Genomic DNA, 18,900 nt, shown 5'->3' on the forward strand with positions numbered 1-18,900 from the left:
TGAGAGTCAGGGGTGAGACCTCCATGTGCCGCATCCCCCCGGAGTGCTGAGCCCCTCACTATATAATGAGAGTCAGGGGCGAGACCTCCATGTGCCGCATCCCCCCGGAGTGCTGAGCCCCTCACTATATAATGAGAGTCAGGGGCGAGACCTCCATGTGCCGCATCCCCCCGGAGTGCTGAGCCCCTCACTATATAATGAGAGTCAGGGGTGAGACCTCCATGTGCTGCATCCCCCCGGAGTGCTGAGCCCCTCACTATATAATGAGAGTCAGGGGTGAGACCTCCATGTGCCGCATCCCCCTGGAGTGCTGAGCCCCTCACTATATAATGAGAGTCAGGGGTGAGACCTCCATGTGCCGCATCCCCCCGGAGTGCTGAGCCCCTCACTATATAATGAGAGTCAGGGGTGAGACCTCCATGTGCTGCATCCCCCCGGAGTGCTGAGCCCCTCACTATATAATGAGAGTCAGGGGTGAGACCTCCATGTGCCGCATCCCCCCGGAGTGCTGAGCCCCTCACTATATAATGAGAGTCAGGGGTGAGACCTCCATGTGCTGCATCCCCCCGGAGTGCTGAGCCCCTCACTATATAATGAGAGTCAGGGGTGAGACCTCCATGTGCCGCATCCCCCCGGAGTGCTGAGCCCCTCACTATATAATGAGAGTCAGGGGTGAGACCTCCATGTGCCGCATCCCCCCGGAGTGCTGAGCCCCTCACTATATAATGAGAGTCAGGGGTGAGACCACCATGTGCCGCATCCCCCGGAGTGCTGAGCCCCTCACTATATGAGAGTCAGGGGTGATACCTCCATGTGCCGCATCCCCCGGAGTGCTGAGCCCCTCACTATATAATGAGAGTCAGGGGTGAGACCTCCATGTGCCGCAACCCCCCGGAGTGCTGAGCCCCTCACTATCTAATGAGAGTCAGGGGTGAGACCTCCATGTGCCGGATCCCCCCGGAGTGCTGAGCCCCTCACTATATAATGAGAGTCAGGGGTGAGACCTCCATGTGCCGCATCCCCCCGGAGTGCTGAGCCCCTCACTATATAATGAGAGTCAGGGGTGAGACCTCCATGTGCCCCATCCCCCCGGAGTGCTGAGCCCCTCACTATATAATGAGAGTCAGGGGTGAGACCTCCATGTGCCCCATCCCCCCGGAGTGCTGAGCCCCTCACTATATAATGAGAGTCAGGGGTGAGACCTCCATGTGCCGGATCCCCCCGGAGTGCTGAGCCCCTCGCTATATAATGAGAGTCAGGGGTGAGACCTCCATGTGCTGCATCCCCCCGGAGTGATGAGCCCCTCACTATATAATGAGAGTCAGGGGTGAGACCTCCATGTGCCGCATCCCCCCGGAGTGCTGAGCCCCTCACTATATAATGAGAGTCAGGGGTGAGACCTCCATGTGCCGCATCCCCCGGAGTGCTGAGCCCCTCACTATATAATGAGAGTCAGGGGTGAGACCTCCATGTGCCCCATCCCCCGGAGTGCTGAGCCCCTCACTATATAATGAGAGTCAGGGGTGAGACCTCCATGTGCCGGGTATTATCATTCCGGAGACGACCTTCTATTTCTGTCCCGACAAATCTGATTGGCCGCCTTCCAGGCCGGGAGATTTATATAAACAGAGATTTATTATTGTCCCGTCCTGAGCCCCTGCATGTGGGAGGAGTCAGGAAAGGCCCTCCCCCTGTACCAACCAGGGATTTACATATGGGAGGAGTCAGGGAAGGTCCTCCCCTCTACACCAACCAGGGATTTACATATGGGAGGAGTCAGGGAAGGTCCTCCCCTCTGCACACACCTGGGGGCTACATATGGGAGGAGTCAGGGAAGCGGTGATCTTCCTTCCCTCCCGGACGTCTCCGGGTGTCACCCTGTCCTTCCCCTCCCCCGTCCTTGAATTGTGACCCACAGAACTTTGTCCTGTGCAGGAATTTCCTCTTCCTCATGGTTGTCACCAGAGAAAGAGAGAGGGAGGGGGAGGGAGCGTCACGGGTCAGAGTCCCCCCTCCCCCCCGACATTACACATTAACCAACCAGACGTGAGAAACCGAGGAAAAGGGAACCATAGAGCCAAGCCACGCCCACTGTCACCGCATGAGCCCAGAACACCGTAACCAGTCCCATGATCACCAGAGAGACCCCGAGAAACACACAATGTCTTCCCGCTCCTGAACCTCGCTCCTGAACCTCGCTCCTGAACCCGGGCCCCTGAACCTCACTCCTGAACCTCGCTCCTGAACCCGGCTCCTGAACCTCGCTCCTGAACCTCACTCCCGAACCTCGCTCCTGAACCCGGCTCCTGAACCTCGCTCCTGAACCTCACTCCTGAACCTCGCTCCTGAACCTGGCTCCTGAACCTCGCTCCTGAACCTCACTCCCGAACCTCGCTCCTGAACCCGGCTCCTGAACCTCGCTCCTGAACCCGGCTCCTGAACCTCGCTCCTGAACCCGGCTCCTGAACCTCGCTCCTGAACCCGGCTCCTGAACCTCGCTCCTGAACCTCGCTCCTGAACCTGGCTCCTGAACCTCGCTCCTGAACCTGGCTCCTGAACCTCGCTCCTGAACCTCACTCCCAAACCTCGCTCCTGAACCCGGCTCCTGAACCTCGCTCCTGAACCCGGCTCCTGAACCTCGCTCCTGAACCTGGCTCCTGAACCTCGCTCCTGAACACGGCTCCTGAACCCGGGCCCCTGAACCTCGTTCCTGAACCTGGCTCCTGAACCTCACTCCTGAACCTCGTTCCTGAACCTGGCTCCTGAACCTCGCTCCTGAACCTGGCTCCTGAACCTGGCTCCTGAACCTGGCTCCTGAACCCCGCTCCTGAACCCGGCTCCTGAACCCGGCTCTTGAACCTCGCTCCTGAACCTCGCTCTTGAACCTGGCTCCTGAACCTCGCTCCTGAACCTGGCTCCTGAACCCGGCTCCTGAACCTCACTCCTGAACCTCGTTCCTGAACCTGGCTCCTGAACCTGGCTCCTGAACCTCGCTCCTGAACCTCGTTCCTGAACCCGGCTCCTGAACCTCACTCCTGAACCTCGTTCCTGAACCTGGCTCCTGAACCTCGCTCCTGAACCCCGCTCCTGAACCTGGCTCCTGAACCTCGCTCCTGAACCTCACTCCCGAACCTCGCTCCCGAACCTCGCTCCTGAACCTGGCTCCTGAACCTGGCTCCTGAACCCGGCTCCTGAACCTCGCTCCTGAACCTCGCTCCTGAACCTGGCTCCTGAACCTCGCTCCTGAACCTCGCCCCTGAACCTCGTTCCTGAACCTGGCTCCTGAACCTCACTCCTGAACCTCGTTCCTGAACCTGGCTCCTGAACCTCGCTCCTGAACCTGGCTCCTGAACCCCGCTCCTGAACCCGGCTCCTGAACCCCGCTCCTGAACCCGGCTCCTGAACCCGGCTCCTGAACCTGGCTCCTGAACCTCGCTCCTGAACCTCGTTCCTGAACTTGGCTCCTGAACCTCGCTCCTGAACCTGGCTCCTGAACCTGGCTCCTGAACCCGGCTCCTGTACCCGGCTCCTGAACCTCGCTCCTGAACCTGGCTCCTGAACCCGGCTCCTGAACGTCGCTCCTGAACCTGGCTCCTGAACCTCGCTCCTGAACCCGGCTCCTGAACCTCGCTTCTGAACCCGGCTCCTGAACCCGGCTCCTGAACCCGGCTCCTGAACCTGGCTCCTGAACCTCGCTCCTGAACCTGGCTCCTGAACCTGGCTCCTGAACCTCACTCCCGAACCTCGCTCCTGAACCCGGCTCCTGAACCTCGCTCCTGAACCCGGCTCCTGAACCTCGCTCCTGAACCCGGCTCCTGAACCTCGCTCCTGAACCCGGCTCCTGAACCTCGCTCCTGAACCTCGCTCCTGAACCTGGCTCCTGAACCTCGCTCCTGAACCTGGCTCCTGAACCTCGCTCCTGAACCTCACTCCCAAACCTCGCTCCTGAACCCGGCTCCTGAACCTCGCTCCTGAACCCGGCTCCTGAACCTCGCTCCTGAACCTGGCTCCTGAACCTCGCTCCTGAACACGGCTCCTGAACCCGGGCCCCTGAACCTCGTTCCTGAACCTGGCTCCTGAACCTCACTCCTGAACCTCGTTCCTGAACCTGGCTCCTGAACCTCGCTCCTGAACCTGGCTCCTGAACCTGGCTCCTGAACCTGGCTCCTGAACCCCGCTCCTGAACCCGGCTCCTGAACCCGGCTCTTGAACCTCGCTCCTGAACCTCGCTCTTGAACCTGGCTCCTGAACCTCGCTCCTGAACCTGGCTCCTGAACCCGGCTCCTGAACCTCACTCCTGAACCTCGTTCCTGAACCTGGCTCCTGAACCTGGCTCCTGAACCTCGCTCCTGAACCTCGTTCCTGAACCCGGCTCCTGAACCTCACTCCTGAACCTCGTTCCTGAACCTGGCTCCTGAACCTCGCTCCTGAACCCCGCTCCTGAACCTGGCTCCTGAACCTCGCTCCTGAACCTCACTCCCGAACCTCGCTCCCGAACCTCGCTCCTGAACCTGGCTCCTGAACCTGGCTCCTGAACCCGGCTCCTGAACCTCGCTCCTGAACCTCGCTCCTGAACCTGGCTCCTGAACCTGGCTCCTGAACCTCGCTCCTGAACCTGGCTCCTGAACCCCGCTCCTGAACCCGGCTCCTGAACCCCGCTCCTGAACCCGGCTCCTGAACCCGGCTCCTGAACCTGGCTCCTGAACCTCGCTCCTGAACCTCGTTCCTGAACTTGGCTCCTGAACCTCGCTCCTGAACCTGGCTCCTGAACCTGGCTCCTGAACCCGGCTCCTGTACCCGGCTCCTGAACCTCGCTCCTGAACCTGGCTCCTGAACCCGGCTCCTGAACGTCGCTCCTGAACCTGGCTCCTGAACCTGGCTCCTGAACCTCGCTTCTGAACCCGGCTCCTGAACCCGGCTCCTGAACCCGGCTCCTGAACCTGGCTCCTGAACCTCGCTCCTGAACCTGGCTCCTGAACCTGGCTCCTGAACCTGGTTACTGAACCCCGCTCCTGTACCCGGCTCCTGAACCCGGCTCCTGAACCTGGCTCCTGAACCCCACTCCTGAACTTCGCTCCTGAACCCGGCTCCTGGACCCGGCTCCTGAACCTGGCTCCTGAACCTTGTTCCTGAACCCGGCTCCTGAACCCGGCTCCTGAACCTCGCTCCTGAACCTGGCTCCTGAACCCGGCTCCTGAACCTGGCTCCTGAACCTGGCTCCTGAACCTCGCTCCTGAATCTGGCTCCTGAACCTGGCTCCTGAACCCGGCTCCTGAACCTGGCTCCTGAACCTGGCTCCTGAACCTCGCTACTGAACCCGGCTCCTGAACCTCGCTCCTGAACCCGGCTCCTGAACCTCACTCCTGAACCTCGTTCCTGAACCTCATTCCTGAACCTCACTCATGAACCTCGTTCCTGAACCTCGTTCCTGAACCTCGCTCCTGAACCTCGTTCCTGAACCCGGGCCCCTGAACCTCGCTCCTGAACCTCATTCCTGAACCTCGCTCCTGAACCTCGTTCCTGAACCCGGCCCCTGAACCTCGCTCCTGAACCTGGCTCCTGAACCTCACTCCTGAACCCGGCCCCTGAACCTCGCTCCTGAACCTGGCTCCTGAACCTCGTTCCTGAACCTCGCTCCTGAACCTCGATCCTGAACCTCGTTCCTGCCTCATGTCTCCACGTTCCTGAACCTCGCTCCTGCCTCATGTCTCCCCGTTCCTGAACCTCGCTCCTGCCTCATGTCTCCCCGTTCCTGAACCTCACTCCTGCCTCATGTCTCCACATTCCTGAACCTCGCTCCTGCCTCATGTCTCCACGTTCCTGAACCTCGCTCCTGCCTCATGTCTCCCCGTTCCTGAACCTCGCTCCTGCCTAATGTCTCCACGTTCCTGAACCTCGCTCCTGCCTCATGTCTCCACGTTCCTGAACCTCACTCCTGCCTCATGTCTCCCCGTTCCTGAACCTCACTCCTGCCTCATGTCTCCACGTTCCTGAACCTCACTCCTGCCTCATGTCTCCACGTTCCTGAACCTCACTCCTGCCTCATGTCTCCCCGTTCCTGAACCTCACTCCTGCCTCATGTCTCCACGTTCCTGAACCTCACTCCTGCCTCATGTCTCCCCGTTCCTGAACCTCTCTCCTGCCTCATGTCTCCACGTTCCTCAACCTCGCTCCTGCCTCATGTCTCCACGTTCCTGAACCTCGCTCCTGCCTAATGTCTCCACATTCCTGAACCTCGCTCCTGCCTCATGTCTCCCCGTTCCTGAACCTCACTCCTGCCTCATGTCTCCACGTTCCTGAACCTCGCTCCTGCCTCATGTCTCCACATTCCTGAACCTCGCTCCTGCCTCATGTCTCCACGTTCCTGAACCTCGCTCCTGCCTCATGTCTCCCCGTTCCTGAACCTCGCTCCTGCCTCATGTCTCCCCGTTACTGAACCTCGCTCCTGCCTCATGTCTCCACGTTACTGAACCTCGCTCCTGCCTCATGCCTCCACGTTCCTGAACCTCACTCCTGCCTCATGTCTCCCCGTTCCTGAACCTCGCTCCTGCCTCATGTCTCCACGTTCCTGAACCTCGCTCCTGCCTCATGTCTCCCCGTTCCTGAACCTCACTCCTGCCTCATGTCTCCACGTTCCTGAACCTCGCTCCTGCCTCATGTCTCCACATTCCTGAACCTCGCTCCTGCCTCATGTCTCCACATTCCTGAACCTCGCTCCTGCCTCATGTCTCCACCTTCCTGAACCTCTCTCCTGCCTCCCCGTTCCTGAACCTCACTCCTGCCTCATGTCTCCCCGTTCCTGAACCTCGCTCCTGCCTCATGTCTCCCCATTCCTGAACCTCACTCCTGCCTCATGTCTCCCTGTTCCTGAACCTCACTCCTGCCTCATGTCTCCACAATCCTGAACCTCGCTCCTGCCTCATGTCTCACCGTTCCTGAACCTCGCTCCTGCCTCATGTCTCCACGTTCCTGAACCTCGCTCCTGCCTCATGTCTCCACGTTCCTGAACCTCGCTCCTGCCTCATGTCTCCACATTCCTGAACCTCGCTCCTGCCTCATGTCTCCCCGTTCCTGAACCTCTCTCCTGCCTCATGTCTCCCTGTTCCTGAACCTCACTCCTGCCTCATGTCTCCACAATCCTGAACCTCGCTCCTGCCTCATGTCTCACCGTTCCTGAACCTCGCTCCTGCCTCATGTCTCCACATTCCTGAACCTCACTCCTGCCTCATGTCTCCCTGTTCCTGAACCTCGCTCCTGCCTCATGTCTCCCCGTTCCTGAACCTCGCTCCTGCCTCATGTCTCCACGTTCCTGAACCTCACTCCTGCCTCATGTCTCCCCGTTCCTGAACCTCGCTCCTGCCTCATGTCTCCACGTTCCTGAACCTCGCTCCTGCCTCATGTCTCCACGTTCCTGAACCTCGCTCCTGCCTCATGTCTCCCCGTTCCTGAACCTCGCTCCTGCCTCATGTCTCCCCATTCCTGAACCTCTCTCCTGCCTCATGTCTCCACATTCCTGAACCTCGCTCCTGCCTCATGTCTCCCCATTCATGAACCTCACTCCTGCCTCATGTCTCCCCGTTCCTGAACCTCGCTCCTGCCTCATGTCTCCCCGTTCCTGAACCTCACTCCTGCCTCATGTCTCCACGTTCCTGAACCTCGCTCCTGCCTCATGTCTCCACGTTCCTGAACCTCGCTCTTGCCTCATGTCTCCCCGTTCCTGAACCTCGCTCCTGCCTCATGTCTCCCCGTTCCTGAACCTCACTCCTGCCATGATCAGAGACTGCAGACATAATACAGGAGATGATCAGAGACTGCAGACATAATACAGGAGATGATCAGAGACTGCAGACATAGTACAGGAGATGGTCAGAGACTGCAGACATAGTACAGGAGATGATCAGAGACTGCAGACATGGTACAGGAGATGGTCAGAGACTGCAGACATAATACAGGAGATGGTCAGAGACTGCAGACATGATACAGGAGATGATCAGAGACTGCAGACATGATACAGGAGATGATCAGAGACTGCAGACATAGTACAGGAGATGGTCAGAGACTGCAGACATAGTACAGGAGATGGTCAGAGACTGCAGACATAATACAGGAGATGGTCAGAGACTGCAGACATAATACAGGAGATGATCAGAGACTGCAGACATGATACAGGAGATGGTCAGAGACTGCAGACATAGTACAGGAGATGATCTGAGACTGCAGACATAGTACAGGAGATGGTCAGAGACTGCAGACATAATACAGGAGATGATCTGAGACTGCAGACATAGAACAGGAGATGATCAGAGACTGCAGACATAGTACAGGAGATGATCAGAGACTGCAGACATAATACAGGAGATGATCAGAGACTGCAGACATAATACAGGAGATGATCTGAGACTGCAGACATAGTACAGGAGATGATCAGAGACTGCAGACATACTACAGGAGATGATCAGAGACTGCAGACATGATACAGGAGATGATCAGAGACTGCAGACATAGTACAGGAGATGATCAGAGACTGCAGACATAGTACAGGAGATGATCAGAGACTGCAGACATGATACAGGAGATGATCTGAGACTGCAGACATACTACAGGAGATGATCAGAGACTGCAGACATAGTACAGGAGATGATCAGAGACTGCAGACATAGTACAGGAGATGATCAGAGACTGCAGACATGATACAGGAGATGATCTGAGACTGCAGACATAATACAGGAGATGATCAGAGACTGCAGACATAGTACAGGAGATGATCAGAGACTGCAGACATAGTACAGGAGATGATCAGAGACTGCAGACATAGTACAGGAGATGATCAGAGACTGCAGACATAATACAGGAGATGGTCAGAGACTGCAGACATGATACAGGAGATGATCAGAGACTGCAGACATAATACAGGAGATGGTCAGAGACTGCAGACATGATACAGGAGATGATCAGAGACTGCAGACATAATACAGGAGATGGTCAGAGACTGCAGACATGATACAGGAGATGATCAGAGACTGCAGACATAGTACAGGAGAGGATCAGAGACTGCAGACATAGTACAGGAGATGATCAGAGACTGCAGACATAATACAGGAGATGATCAGAGACTGCAGACATAGTACAGGAGATGATCAGAGACTGCAGACATGATACAGGAGATGGTCAGAGACTGCAGACATAGTACAGGAGATGGTCAGAGACTGCAGACATAATACAGGAGATGATCAGAGACTGCAGACATAGTACAGGAGATGATCAGAGACTGCAGACATAATACAGGAGATGATCAGAGACTGCAGACATAGTACAGGAGATGGTCAGAGACTGCAGACATGGTACAGGAGATGGTCAGAGACTGCAGACATAGTACAGGAGATGGTCAGAGACTGCAGACATAGTACAGGAGATGGTCAGAGACTGCAGACATAGTACAGGAGATGGTCAGAGACTGCAGACATAGTACAGGAGATGATCAGAGACTGCAGACATGATACAGGAGATGATCAGAGACTGCAGACATAATACAGGAGATGATCAGAGACTGCAGACATAGTACAGGAGATGATCAGAGACTGCAGACATAATACAGGAGATGATCAGAGACTGCAGACATAGTACAGGAGATGGTCAGAGACTGCAGACATGATACAGGAGATGATCAGAGACTGCAGACATGATACAGGAGATGATCAGAGACTGCAGACATAGTACAGGAGATGATCAGAGACTGCAGACATAATACAGGAGATGGTCAGAGACTGCAGACATGATACAGGAGATGATCAGAGACTGCAGACATAATACAGGAGATGATCAGAGACTGCAGACATAGTACAGGAGATGATCAGAGACTGCAGACATAGTACAGGAGATGGTCAGAGACTGCAGACATAGTACAGGAGATGGTCAGAGACTGCAGACATAGTACAGGAGATGGTCAGAGACTGCAGACATAATACAGGAGATGATCAGAGACTGCAGACATAGTACAGGAGATGATCAGAGACTGCAGACATGATACAGGAGATGATCAGAGACTGCAGACATAGTACAGGAGATGATCAGAGACTGCAGACATAGTACAGGAGATGATCAGAGACTGCAGACATAATACAGGAGATGATCAGAGACTGCAGACATAATACAGGAGATGATCAGAGACTGCAGACATAGTACAGGAGATGGTCAGAGACTGCAGACATAGTACAGGAGATGGTCAGAGACTGCAGACATAGTACAGGAGATGGTCAGAGACTGCAGACATAATACAGGAGATGATCAGAGACTGCAGACATAGTACAGGAGATGGTCAGAGACTGCAGACATAATACAGGAGATGATCAGAGACTGCAGACATAGTACAGGAGATGATCAGAGACTGCAGACATGATACAGGAGATGATCAGAGACTGCAGACATAGTACAGGAGATGATCAGAGACTGCAGACATAGTACAGGAGATGATCAGAGACTGCAGACATAATACAGGAGATGATCAGAGACTGCAGACATAGTACAGGAGATGGTCAGAGACTGCAGACATAGTACAGGAGATGGTCAGAGACTGCAGACATAGTACAGGAGATGGTCAGAGACTGCAGACATAGTACAGGAGATGGTCAGAGACTGCAGACATAGTACAGGAGATGGTCAGAGACTGCAGACATGATACAGGAGATGATCAGAGACTGCAGACATAGTACAGGAGATGATCAGAGACTGCAGACATAGTACAGGAGATGATCAGAGACTGCAGACATAGTACAGGAGATGATCAGAGACTGCAGACATAGTACAGGAGATGGTCAGAGACTGCAGACATAGTACAGGAGATGATCAGAGACTGCAGACATAATACAGGAGATGGTCAGAGACTGCAGACATAGTACAGGAGATGGTCAGAGACTGCAGACATAGTACAGGAGATGGTCAGAGACTGCAGACATGATACAGGAGATGGTCAGAGACTGCAGACATAATACAGGAGATGATCAGAGACTGCAGAAATAATACAGGAGATGATCAGAGACTGCAGACATAGTACAGGAGATGGTCAGAGACTGCAGACATAATACAGGAGATGATCAGAGACTGCAGACATAATACAGGAGATGATCAGAGACTGCAGACATAATACAGGAGATGATCAGAGACTGCAGACATAATACAGGAGATGATCAGAGACTGCAGACATAGTACAGGAGATGATCAGAGACTGCAGACATAGTACAGGAGATGATCAGAGACTGCAGACATAGTACAGGAGATGGTCAGAGACTGCAGACATGATACAGGAGATGGTCAGAGACTGCAGACATAGTACAGGAGATGATCAGAGACTGCAGACATAATACAGGAGATGGTCAGAGACTGCAGACATAGTACAGGAGATGGTCAGAGACTGCAGACATGATACAGGAGATGATCAGAGACTGCAGACATAGTACAGGAGATGATCAGAGACTGCAGACATAGTACAGGAGATGGTCAGAGACTGCAGACATAGTACAGGAGATGGTCAGAGACTGCAGACATAGTACAGGAGATGATCAGAGACTGCAGACATAATACAGGAGATGATCAGAGACTGCAGACATAATACAGGAGATGATCAGAGACTGCAGACATAATACAGGAGATGATCAGAGACTGCAGACATAGTACAGGAGATGGTCAGAGACTGCAGACATAGTACAGGAGATGATCAGAGACTGCAGACATAGTACAGGAGATGATCAGAGACTGCAGACATAGTACAGGAGATGGTCAGAGACTGCAGACATAGTACAGGAGATGGTCAGAGACTGCAGACATAGTACAGGAGATGGTCAGAGACTGCAGACATGATACAGGAGAGTGCCAAGCTCTCTCACGGTAGAAGAATTCCCTCGGTGGTATTGATATTGTAGCAGGAGAGTGCTAGAGACACTTATCATGGTGATGGAGAGACGGCTTTGATGTCACATGAGAGTGTTAGAGAGTCACATATGTCCTGCAGCTGACAGACGGGCCACAGAGGAGGAAATCTGAGCTGACAGATAGAAGGGGGCGTGTCCTGTCACACTCTGTGCCCCTCCCCCTCCTGTCCTCCGGGAGGGTGTGTCATCCAGACGGAGGATGAATACGGTGTGGGGGGGGGGGCATTCTCTATCAATGGTATATATTGAGGTGTGGTGGCTCCATCATCCTCATCATCCTCACTCAGACCCCCCCCCCCCCGACACACTATCAGGAGCCCCCTTCACACGGGTCATCTCATATCAGGGACCCCCAGACATGGATCACTTTGCTAAGATACTTCTTGCTGTGGGTCGTCTCATCTGAGGTCCCCCTTTGTACGAGTCGCCCTTTATTACGTATTTACATTAAGTTGGTGGGGTCATCTAATATCAGGTACCCCTTGGTGTGGAACATCTTATATTAGGTATCGCCTACCCCTTAGTGTGGGTCATCTACCCCTTGGTTTGGTCACCTACCTCTTGGTCTGGTCATCTACCTCTTGGTCTGGTCATCTACCCCTTGGTGTGGGTCATCTACCCCTTGGTGTGGGTCATCTACCTCTTGGTCTGGTCATCTACCCCTTGGTGTGGGTCATCTACCTCTTGGTGTGGGTCATCTACCTCTTGGTCTGGTCATCTACCCCTTGGTGTGGGTCATCTACCTCTTGGTCTGGTCATCTACCCCTTGGTCTGGTCATCTACCTCTTGGTGTGGGTCATCTACCCCTTGGTGTGGGTCATCTACCCCTTGGTGTGGGTCATCTACCCCTTGGTGTGGGTCACCTACCCCTTGGTGTGGGTCATCTACCTCTTGGTGTGGGTCATCTACCCCTTGGTGTGGGTCACCTACCCCTTGGTGTGGGTCATCTACCTCTTGGTGTGGGTCATCTACCCCTTGGTGTGGGTCATCTACCTCTTGGTCTGGTCATCTACCCCTTGGTTTGGTCATCTACCTCTTGGTCTGGTCATCTACCTCTTGGTCTGGTCATCTACCTCTTGGTCTGGTCATCTACCCCTTGGTGTGGGTCATCTACCTCTTGGTCTGGTCATCTACCCCTTGGTCTGGTCATCTACCTCTTGGTGTGGGTCATCTACCCCTTGGTGTGGGTCATCTACCCCTTGGTGTGGGTCATCTACCCCTTGGTGTGGGTCACCTACCCCTTGGTGTGGGTCATCTACCTCTTGGTGTGGGTCATCTACCCCTTGGTGTGGGTCACCTACCCCTTGGTGTGGGTCATCTACCTCTTGGTGTGGGTCATCTACCCCTTGGTGTGGGTCATCTACCTCTTGGTCTGGTCATCTACCCCTTGGTTTGGTCATCTACCTCTTGGTCTGGTCATCTACCTCTTGGTCTGGTCATCTACCTCTTGGTCTGGTCATCTACCCCTTGGTGTGGGTCATCTACCTCTTGGTCTGGTCATCTACCCCTTGGTCTGGTCATCTACCTCTTGGTGTGGGTCATCTACCCCTTGGTGTGGGTCATCTACCCCTTGGTGTGGGTCATCTACCCCTTGGTGTGGGTCACCTACCCCTTGGTGTGGGTCATCTACCTCTTGGTGTGGGTCATCTACCCCTTGGTGTGGGTCACCTACCCCTTGGTGTGGGTCATCTACCTCTTGGTGTGGGTCATCTACCCCTTGGTGTGGGTCATCTACCTCTTGGTCTGGTCATCTACCCCTTGGTCTGGTCATCTACCTCTTGGTGTGGGTCATCTACCCCTTGGTGTGGGTCATCTACCCCTTGGTGTGGGTCATCTACCCCTTGGTGTGGGTCACCTACCCCTTGGTGTGGGTCACCTACCCATTGGTCTGGTTATCTACCCCTTGGTGTGGGTCATCTACCCCTTGGTGTGGGTCACCTACCCCTTGGTGTGGGTCACCTACCCCTTGGTGTGGGTCACCTACCCCTTGGTGTGGGCCATCTACCCCTTGGTCTGGTTATCTACCCCTTGGTGTGGGTCACCTACCCCTTGGTGTGGGCCATCTACCCCTTGGTCTGGTTATCTACCTCTTGGTGTGGGTCACCTACCCCTTGGTCTGGTTATCTACCCCTTGGTCTGGTTATCTACCCCTTGGTGTGGGTCACCTACCCCTTGGTGTGGGTCACCTACCCCTTGGTCTGGTTATCTACCCCTTGGTGTGGGCCATCTACCCCTTGGTCTGGTTATCTACCCCTTGGTGTGGTCATCTACCCCTTAGTCTGGTCATCTACCTCTTGGTGTGGGTCATCAACCCCTTGGTCTGGGTCACCAACCCTTGGTGTGGGTCACCTACCCCTTGGTGTGGGTCACCTACCTCTTGGCGTGGGTCATCTAGGTTCCCCTTTACATACAGACACAAGTGTATAAATATCCCGAGTATTTGTATTTTATAAATGGAGCTCCGAAGTGCCTTTGAAGGTGATCAGGTGGATGACCTCATCACTATTATGTCCAATCACAGCCAGGCTTCCTGTGATGTGTATAATAATGAGATGGATATAATAATGTGATTGGATATAATAGTGCTGATGTCATAGGTGATGTCATAGGTGATGTAAGTCACGGGGCAGATGAACTTGAGAAGTCGGTAATCCTGGATATTCGGATTCTTTGTAGATTGTGAGTCTTGGAAGATTTCCGGCCCTCATTCTGGTGCAGATTTCGGGGGGGGGGGGGGGGTGAATAATTTCCTCTGGTGTCACTGTTCAGCTACATATTTGGGTCTTATTTATAGTCATAGTGTCCTCCTCGGCTCCATCGTGTCCTCCTCGGCTCCATTGTGTCCTCCTCGGCTCCATCGTGTTCTCCTCGGCTCCATCGTGTCCTCCTGAGTCTCCTCGGGTCCATAATGTCCTCCTGAGTCTCCTCAGCTCCATCGTGTCCTCCTGAGTCTCCTCGGCTCCATCGTGTCATCCTGAGTCTCCTCGGCTCCACCATGTCCTCCTCGGCTCTATAGTGTCCTCCTCGGCTCTATAGTGTCCTCCTCGGCTCTATAGTGTCCTCCTGAGTCTCCTCGGCTCCATCGTTTCCTCCTCAGCTCCATTGTGTCCTCCTGAGTCTCCTCGGCTCCATCGTGTCCTCCTCAGCTCCATTGTGTCCTCCTGAGTCTCCTCGGCTTCATAGTGTCCTCCTCGGCTCCATCGTGTCCTCCTCAGCTCCATCGTGTCCTCCTGAATCTCCTCAGCTCCATCGTGTCCTCCTGAGTCTCCTCAGCTCCATCGTGTCCTCCTGAGTCTCCTCGGCTCCATTGTGTCCTCCTGAGTCTCCTCTGCTCCATAGTGTCCTCCTGAGTCTCCTCGGCTCCATAGTGTCCTCCTGAGTCTCCTCGGCTCCATAGTGTCCTCCTGAGTCTCCTCGGCTCCATCGTGTCCTCCTGAGTCTCCTCTGCTCCATAGTGTCCTCCTGAGTCTCCTCGGCTCCATCATGTCCTCGGCTCGGGAGTCTTCCATCCTGAACTTCACAAAGTCCCCTCCACCCTCCTTCCTCAGGGGCCCCAGGTCATTGGGTACCCGTGGGCCCTGGAAGAAGAGGTGGGTTGTGGGATTGTCAGGCCTGTCTGAGGTCTACAGGTGGTGGGGGGGGGGGATTCGGGAAGTTTGGTGGGGGACGGGGTAAATACAGGTGGTGGGGGGGGATTGGGGAAGTTTGGTGTGGGACGGGGTAAATACAGGAGGTGGGGGGGATTGGGGAAGTTTGGTGTGGGGGGGGGGGTAAATACAGGTGGTGGGGGGGGGGATTGGGGAAGTTTGGTGTGGGACGGGGTAAATACAGGAGGTGGGGGGGATTGGGGAAGTTTGGTGTGGGGGGGGGGGGTAAATACAGGTGGTGGGGGGGGATTCGGGAAGTTTGGTGTGGGACGGGGTAAATACAGGTGGTGGGGGGGGATTCGGAAAGTTTGGTGTGGGACGGGGTAAATACAGGTGGTGGGGGGGAAGTTTGGTGGGGGACGGGGTAAATACAGGTGGTGGGGGGGGATTGGGGTAGTTTGGTGTGGGACGGGGTAAATACAGGTGGTGGGGGGGAGTTTGGTGTGGGACGGGGTAAATACAGGTGGTGGGGGGGATTCGGGAAGTTTGGTGTGGGACGGGGTAAATACAGGTGGTGATGCCCCCCAGTGATGCCCCATCTTCTCCTCTGACACATCATTAGTATGCAGTGCAGAACTTTCTATCCTCATTCCAGAACCTGAAGCCCCCCTTCCCTTACCCCTGATCCCCCCTTCCCTTACCCCTGATGCCCCCCTTCCCTTACCCCTGATCCCCCCCTTCCCTCACCCCTGATCCCCCCCTTCCCTCACCCCTGATCCCCCCCTTCCCTTACCCTTGATCCCCCCCTTACCCCTGATCCCCCCCTTCCCTTACCCCTGATCCCCCCCTTCCCTCACCCCTGATCCCCCCTTCCCTCACCCCTGATCCCCCCCTTCCCTCACCCCTGATCCCCCCCTTACCCCTGATCCCCCCCTTCCCTTACCCCTGATCCCCCCCAATCTGTGGCGGGCACCCCGTCCCGGGAAGTAGTCTCACCAGTCGGTGGAGATGCGGTCGTTGAGGACGTCCTCCTTGGCGGTGATGAGGGACAGGCCGTAGGTGTCCAGGTTCAGGGCGTTGATGTCGGCGTTGGGTCTCATGTCTGCTGAGAACTTTCCTGTCTCTCCCTCTTCACTCTCCGTCTGGAATGATTTTCCTTTCTTCTCCTCCTCCTCCTCCTCCTCCTCCTCCTCCTGCGCGCCTCTCCCCTCCCCCTCCCTCCTCCACTTCTCTTCCTCAACTTTATGTCACTTCTCTAACTTTCTCTTTTTCAAGGTGCCCCTGCGAGTCTCACCCGGGCGTTCCCTCCGTGACCCGCTTCTCTCTGTGCGCCAACCCCCTCAGGGCCCCACTTTTTCTCGTAGTGCCCGGATATCTTGGTGTGTCGGTTCCCCCGCTGTCCCGTTTCCCTCATTGTGCCCGTTCCTTTAGTTCCTCGGTCTCCTTGTTGTGCCAGTTCTGACGGTGTCTCAGTCCCCCCCCCCCGGTTCCCTCGGTGTGCCAGTTCTGACGGTGTCTCAGTCCCCCCCCCTGGTTCTCTCGGTGTGCCAGTTCCCTCAGGGCCCCAGTCTTCGCATAATGCCAGGGGTTCTTCGTGTGGCAGTTCCCTCAGTGCCCCACTTTTTCTCGTAGTGCCAGGATATCTTGGTGTGTCGTTTCCCCCGCTGTCCCGTTTCCCTTATTCTGCCCGTTGCTTTAGTTCCTCAGTCTCCTTGTTGTGCCAGTTCTGTCGGTGTCTCAGTCTTCGCATAATGCCAGGGGTTCTTCGTGTGACAGTTCCCTCAGTGCCCCGGTTCCCTCAGAGTGACAGTTCCCTTGGTGCCCTGGTTTTCTCGTAATGCCAGTTTTCTTGGTGCGTCAGTTCCCTCACTGTCCCGTTTCCCTCATTGTGCCAGTTCCATTGACATATCAGTTCCCTCAGAGCCCAGGTTCTATTGTTGTGCCAGTTCCCTCAGTGCCCAGGTTCCGTTGTTGTGCCAGTTCCTTTAGTTCCCCAGTTTCCTTGTTGTGCCAGTTCCATCGACATATCAGTTCCCTCAGTGCCCAGGTTCTGTTGCTGTGCCAGTTCCCTCAGTGCCCTGGTTCTGTTGTCCCAGTTCCCTCAGTGCCCTGGTTCTGTTGTGCCAGTTCCCTCAGTGCCCTGGTTCTGTTGTGCCAGTTCCCTCAGTGCCCTGGTTCTGTTGTGCCAGTTCCCTCGGTGCCCTGGTTTCTTCAGTTTGCCAGTTTACTCAGTGCCCAGGTTCTCTTGGCATGCTAGTTCCTTCAGTGCCCCAGTTTTCTCATCATGCCAGTTATTTTGGTGTGTCAGTTTCCTCACTGCCCTGGTTCCCTCATTGTACCAGTTCCTTCAGTTCCCCTGTTGTGCCAGTTCCCTCAGTGCCCCAGTACCCTCAGAGTGCCAGTCCTCTCAGTCCTCTTGTTACTTTGGTGTGCCACTTCAGTCAGTGCCTTAATTCCCCTTAATAGGCCAGTTTCTTTATTGCCCTGATTCCTTCTGTGTGCCAGTCCCCCTGGTGCTCTGGTTTCTTCAGTGCCCAAGTTCCCTTGTTCTGCCAGTTCCCTTGGTGACCAGTTTCATTGGTTCTCCGGTTCCCTTGGTGTCCCAGTTTCCTCAGTGCCCAATTCCCTCAGTGCCAAATTCCCTTAGTGCCCAATTCCCTCAGTGCCCAGTTCCTTCAGTGCCCCAATTCCCTCAGTAACCAATTCCCTCAGTGCCCCAATTCCCTCAGTAACCAATTCCCTCAGTGCCCCAATTCCCTCAGTAACCAATTCCCTCAGTGCCCCAATTCCCTCAGTGCCCAGTTCCCTCAGTCCCCCAATTCCCTCAGTGCTCAATTCCCTCAGTGCCCAGTTCCCTCAGTGCCCCAATTCCCTTAGTGCCACATTCCCTCAGTGCCCCAATTCCCTTAGTGCCAAATTCCCTCAGTGCCCCAATTCCCTCAGTGCCCCAATTCCCTCAGTGCCTAATTCCCTCAGTGCCCAATTCCCTCAGTGCCTAATTCCCTCAGTGCCCAATTCCCTCAGTGCCTAATTCCCTCAGTGCCCCAATTCCCTCAGTGCCTAATTCCCTCAGTGCCCAATTCCCTCAGTGCCTCAATTCCCTCAGTGCCCCAATTCCCTCAGTGCCCAGTTCCCTCAGTGCCTAATTCCCTCAGTGCCTAATTCCCTCAGTGCCCCAATTCCCTCAGTGCCCAGTTCCCTCAGTCCCCCAATTCCCTCAGTGCCCAGTTCCCTCAGTGCCCAGTTCCCTCAGTCCCCCAATTCCCTCAGTGCTCAATTCCCTCAGTGCCCAGTTCCCTCAGTGCCCCAATTCCCTTAGTGCCACATTCCCTCAGTGCCCCAATTCCCTTAGTGCCAAATTCCCTCAGTGCCCCAATTCCCTCAGTGCC

The 18,900-nt window shown here is 55.2% G+C and overlaps 1 protein-coding gene across 1 annotated transcript in view; it reads right to left on the minus strand.

The window, feature by feature from the left end:
• The window catches only part of LOC120918358 (mucin-17-like), a 70,959-nt gene extending 54,288 nt beyond the window's left edge, over window positions 1–16,671 (minus strand). The window contains exon 1 of the mRNA XM_040329910.1: window positions 16,508–16,671. Coding sequence (XP_040185844.1) covers window positions 16,508–16,611 — 104 coding nt within the window. The 5' untranslated portion in view covers window positions 16,612–16,671. The remainder of the gene's footprint in view (window positions 1–16,507) is intronic.
• Window positions 16,672–18,900: the final 2,229 nt, after the last annotated feature.

Source organism: Rana temporaria, chromosome 1 (genome assembly GCF_905171775.1).
Source record: "Rana temporaria chromosome 1, aRanTem1.1, whole genome shotgun sequence".
Lineage (NCBI taxonomy): Eukaryota > Metazoa > Chordata > Amphibia > Anura > Ranidae > Rana > Rana temporaria.